At 62.6% G+C, this 5,479-nt stretch overlaps 1 protein-coding gene across 1 annotated transcript; it reads right to left on the bottom strand.

Moving 5' to 3' along the window:
* Window positions 1-3: 3 nt before the first annotated feature.
* Window positions 4-4,152, bottom strand: Iglon5 (IgLON family member 5; the record flags this gene model as incomplete). The annotated part of the gene is made up of 4 exons (XM_010615678.3): window positions 3,603-4,152; window positions 2,887-3,119; window positions 1,244-1,363; window positions 4-62 (listed from the first exon to the last, which is right to left on the bottom strand). Coding segments are annotated over exons 1-4 (864 nt in total), but the record flags the coding sequence as incomplete, so codon positions are not given.
* Between the last annotated feature and the right edge of the window lie 1,327 nt (window positions 4,153-5,479).

Here is a 5,479-nt window from a genome sequence, read left to right as displayed (position 1 = left end):
CCCCGCCTGGCCCCGCTGGATGTCGGAAATCTCAAGGATCTCGCCCTCCGAGGTGAAGCCGTCTGTGGGGGAGGGCGGAGGGGGGAGCGGGGCCGGACACAAACACTTAACACGGGACAACACGGGCAGCACAACGGGACACACATCAGCGGGGCGGCGCTGCGGGGCCTGGAGTGCCCGGTCAGCGGAAGCCGCAGGGGGCTGCAGGATGGGATGGGATTGAGGAACGGGGCTCAGGAACTGCAACCCCGAGGGAGGGGTCCTGGAATTTGGGGGTTCAGGAGATCCAGGGATGTGGGATCTCTGGTCATGGTGCTCAGGGGACCCCACGGGAGGAGAATCTCTGAATCTTGGATCTCAGAAGGATGTTGGCAATAAAGGCCCACGGGGGAAGAGTCCAGAGTTTTGGTGTCAAACTCTTAGGGTCCAGAGAACTAGGATCTGGGGATGGGATCCATAACTCAGATAGCTGGGATCTTGTGGAAGATCCTCTGGAATGCAGGGGGCCTAGAGATTCAGGATCTCAAGACCAGGCTCGTAGGGCTCAGAAGACACAGTGCTGCAGAATCCAAGGGTCTGTGGCCTGGTAACTGGGTCCTGGTGTGGCAGGGGCTCAAGTATTCACTGGGACCTGGTGTTTGGAGCTCTGGGTCTCCCCAGATGCAGGGAGTTGGAATCAGAGATTTGGGGTCTGGTGGAGGAGGTCAGGTAGGGGGCTGGAGGGGATGTCACATTCAGGCAGCCGTGGCCATGTTGGGGGACCTGTGAGGGGTGGAGGAGCTCCCAATTGGCCTGGGCCTGGCCGGGGCCTGAGAATGTGGGTGAGTTCCCAGGGGAGGCCAATGGTGGCACCTGGGGGCCACAGGTTGGATCCGCTGGGCTCCAGCACCCAGCAGGAGAGGTGGGCTTGTGAATGGGAGGGGCACTGTGGCCAGAACCTGGGCTGCAGCTGGACTTGGGTGTGTAGTGGTGGAAACCCAAGTACAGAATTGGTGAGGGTGGGGAGCATCGGGAAGGGGGCGTCTCCACAGGGGATTTGGAAAGCCCGGCCCAGGTCTGAAGGGCTAGTGGAAGCCAGTGGTGAAGGCTCTAAGTGTCTGGGGTCTGGTGATGAGGTCACTGGGAATGGAGGTGCACAGCACAGTGAGGACGGGGGTTCTGGGAACCCAGCTCAGCACAGGGGAGCGGAGGGCCCAGACTGCAGAGTAGGAAAAGGGCTTTCTGTCTGGGCTGGGGTCCTCACCTCGGAGCTGCCTCCAGGTGACCGTCGGCTCTGGCCGCCCCACGGCCAGACAAAGCAGGTTCACACTGCCTCCCTCATTCACTGTCACAGGCGACGAGATGTTCACAATGCGGGCAGGGACTGTGGGCAGGGACCAAGGCAGTGACAGGCTGGGTGTGTACTGCCGGGGTCCAGGCCCGGCCTCCTCCCTCAGACCCGGGGATCTGAGCCCGGCCTCCTCCCTCAGACCCGGGGATCTGAGCCCAGCCTCCTCCCTCCTCCCTCAGACCGGGGCCCTAGGCCCAGCCTCCTCCCTCCTCCCTCAGACCAGGGTTCCAGGCCCGGCCTCCTCCCTCCTCCCTCAGACCCGGGGTCCAGGCCCGGCCTCCTCCCTCCTCCCTCAGACCTGGGGTCCAGGCCCAGCCTCCTCCCTCATCCCTCAGACCCGGGGTCCACGGCCAGTCTCCTCTCCTGATGTTCACAATGCGGGCAGGGACTGTGGGCAGGGACCAAGGCAGTGACAGGCTGGGTGTGTACTCCCGGGGTCCGAGCCCGGCCTCCTCCCTCAGACCTGCGGATCTGAGCCCGGCCTCCTCCCTCCTCCCTCAGACCCGGGCCCTAGGCCCGGCCTCCTCCCTCAGAACAGATGTGGGCTGACAGTCTGTCCTTCTTACAATCCCCCGTCTGTCTCTTCTCTCTTTGCCCTTTTCTCCCCAGCCTCAGCCTCATTCCTTGCCTAATTTCTGGCCATACTGAACTCTGTGTCTTTTCTCCACTTCAACCTCACTTGATTTCTCTATCGTCTGGTCTTAATTCTTCTCTCCCTGTCTGTCTTTTGATTTGTGATTACTCTAAAAATTAATGTACTTAGCAAATACCCATATGGTATTTCCTGTGGAGCAGACTCTGTTCTAAGTGCTCTATAAAAATCCATTCATTAGTCCCTTCCCTGTCCTGGGCTGGGTGTTGCTATATTTCTCCAAGCCTAAGACATGACTCGGATTTTTTCCCCCTTTCCCACTTGAGCGTGTCACTCCGGGTGGCTTGTGATGTGGGGTGTCAGTTTAACTGGCAGAGATTTCTCTTCCTCTTCTAGCAGAGCATGGAATACAGGCGGCCCCTCCAACTGTCCTGCCCTGCACTCAGTGAGAGGCAGCACCATTCCTGCTGCAGGCCAGGGGGCCCGAGGGCTCTGCTTGCTCAGGGTCCCTGGCTGGTGAGGGCCATCACTGAGGCTGGAACGGGCGGTGGGGCTCCTGAGCTGGAGCTCAGGTGACCTCATGGGCACCCTCCGTGTCTGCTCAGTCTCTCTGGGTGGCCCCTGCACCCCAGGCCACTTCTGCTCCCCCAGGAAGTGGCTTCCGAGCCCCCCAAGCCCAGCCCTCTGTGGGTCCTTGCAGCCCATCTCTCCTGCTGAGTCCCTCTCCTCCTCTCTCTTCCCTGTCCTTCCTGGTTTCTTGGGGGTGGGGGGTGGGAATGTTTCCACCAGCTCTGTTCACAGCCCAAGTCCCCAGAGCAGGGCCGGAGGCTGGGAAGCCGGCTCCAGAGGGGAGGGGCGCCCTGGAGACCGTCCCTGAAGTATCCCTCTGCTGCGGCTTCCCCTGGACCTGTCCTGGGCCTGGGCCTGGGGGGTCCGCAGGGCGCAGCCCGTCGCCCTGGCTCACCGTGGACGATGAGGTAGACCTGAGTGGTGTAGGGCTGGTGGCGGGTCTGGAAGGAGCAGGTGTAGAGGCCCTCGTCGCCCAGCCCCACCTGCGTGATGAGGATGGAGAACTCCTCGGGCGTGTTGATGAGCAGCCGCACGCGGGCGTCGCTGGTCCAGCGGTCGTTGCCAGCGTACAGGATGTTGGAGCGGTTCAGCCAGGCCACGCGGGTCACGTGCTCGTCGATGAAGCAGCTGCGGGAAGGGGGGTTGGGGTGAGGGTCGCCAGACTGCTGTGGGTAAACTGAGTCTCCGTGGAAGAGAGGCGGGGCGGCTCATAGCTCCGGGCTGACCCCTTTGTGAGCAGGCCCCATAGGCGAGCTCTCTGAGCAGCGCGCTGGAACTCCGGGACCCCTAAACACCCCCCGGGGCAGTCCTGTCCCCACTGCTGTGACCGATGGGCACACGGAGGCCCGGGTGTGTCACACATAGCCTCCCAGGCCAGCCCCCGCCCAAGGCCGGCACTGCTGGGCTCTGCCGAGTGTGAGCTGCTGACTGGCATCCCTACCTGAGGGTGGCGTTGTCACCTTCGCACACGGTGTAGTTGTCATCCCCACTGCTGTGACCGATGGGCACACGGAGGCCCGGGTGTGTCACACATAGCCTCCCAGGCCACCCCCGCCCAAGGCCGGCACTGCTGGGCTCTGCCGAGTGTGAGCTGCTGACTGGCGTCCCTACCTGAGGGTGGCGTTGTCACCTTCGCACACGGTGTAGTTGTCGGCGGGGGAGCTGAACTCCAGGCTCTGTGACAGCAGCCCTGGGAGAGGGAGGGGACTCAGGCCTGGCGAGGGGAGGGCAGGGCGAGCATGGCAGAGCCTGCACACGCGGGCCCACACGTGTGCACACATGCACACACCTCGGTGACACAGATACCTTCCACACCCACCGCCACACACACATTCACCGATGTGCTCAGAGATGTACAAAGAACAGCCACGTCTCACCTGTGCCTTTCCCTGGGCCTGCACGACGCACAGGCCGGGGGCACGCAAGGGACATGAGACAGCACCCAGCCAGGGCACGGGGACGCACACAGACACGTTCACACGCACACGGGGCTTGTGTAGACGCACACAGCACATCCATGTGCATCCGTAAGCTAGCAGAAGCACACAGAGAAATGTGTACATGGGAGAAACTCAGGTGTGCAGGCACATTTACATGTGTGCACAGGACACATACACGTTCACAGAGGTAGTGTGCAGAGACATTCATGTGCAGACTCACAATCCCACACATGCACACACACGCGTACATAAGAAACATGCCCAATTCACACACACACCGAGGGACACACGCACACAGACACTCCTATCGCACACCCTTAGACACGGTGCAGTCACACACACCTCTGCAAACACGTCTGCCCGACACACCGTGCGCCTCCCCCACAGCACACTTGGGTCCAGGGCGGCCGCAGGCCCGGCACCCCCACCACTCATCTCTGTGGCGGCAGGCTGGCCCAGGGCCAGGGGCAGGGCGGGCCTGCGGGGGCGGAGGAGACAGAGCAGGCTGTGGAGAGGGAGGGAGGCCGGCCAGCCGGATGACCTTGGGCACCTGGAGCGGGAGGCCCTGCTCAGGCTGCCCTGCCCCCACCGGGGAAGAGGAGCTAATTAATCTAATGAATTAATTGCCCGTGCGGCCCCAAAGACTCCCAGGGGCCTCTCCATCAGCAGCCCCTCAGGACAGGACAGGCCAGGGCCAGCTGCAGTGGGCTGGCCGGAGCCTGGAGCGGGGCTGGGCCTGCGCCCCTCAGCCTGGGCCACCCAGGCAGGAAACAGCCCCAGAATCCCAGTCACACACACAGCTGTGTCCCTGCTCAGAGGGACACGCGCACTGTCCCAGTGACACCCACAGACCCAGACACGCCCCGCAGAAGGTCAGTGGGCAAAGAGCTGTCTGAGGGGCAGGCTGTCACGCTCAGCCACGAGCGACAGTCCCCAGCCCGGCAGCACCAGCACCCTGAGCCGCCCCCAAACACGGCCACTGCCCACAGGGTCTCCAACGAGCCCCAGGAGGGTGTAGCCTGACCCAGTGGGCGGGACCAGCCCCACATAGTACAGCACGGCTTCTGTCACACCTCCCTGAACACGGGGCCTGGGAGAAGAATCAGGTGCACAGAGTCACACTGTCGCCTGTGATCAGACCACGCGTGTGTACCCACACAGGGCCAGAAAGCCACGTCCGGAAAGATGCACAGACCGAAAGGCAGTCGGGCCTGTGCGGCCCAGGTCTGCGAAGCCTCGCTGGCTCTGGCAAGCTCCTGGTGACCCCCTGCTAGGCCGGGGGTCCCCAGTCTCAGCTGTGCGGACATCTGGGCCCAGCTGGCCCCAGGTACTCTAGGGAGTTCGGCAGTGTCCCTGGTCTAGACCCACGTGATGCCACAGCTCCCTACTACAGCGGTGACAATCAGACCCCTCAACTAAGAAGAAAGCCCCTGAGCCAGGAGTGGTACTGCCCGCCTGTAATCCTGGCCCTCCAGGAGGCTGAGGCAGGAGGATATCAATGCAAGCCCAGCCTGGGCAATTTAGCAAGACCCTGTCTCAAACAAAAAA

The sequence above is a fragment of the Fukomys damarensis genome, unplaced genomic scaffold (genome assembly GCF_012274545.1).
Source record: "Fukomys damarensis isolate Sample0158 unplaced genomic scaffold, DMR_v1.0_HiC HiC_scaffold_19, whole genome shotgun sequence".
Taxonomy (NCBI): Eukaryota; Metazoa; Chordata; class Mammalia; order Rodentia; family Bathyergidae; genus Fukomys; species Fukomys damarensis.
Note: the sequence above shows the minus strand (reverse complement) of the source record. Positions and strands in the feature narration are given on the sequence as shown.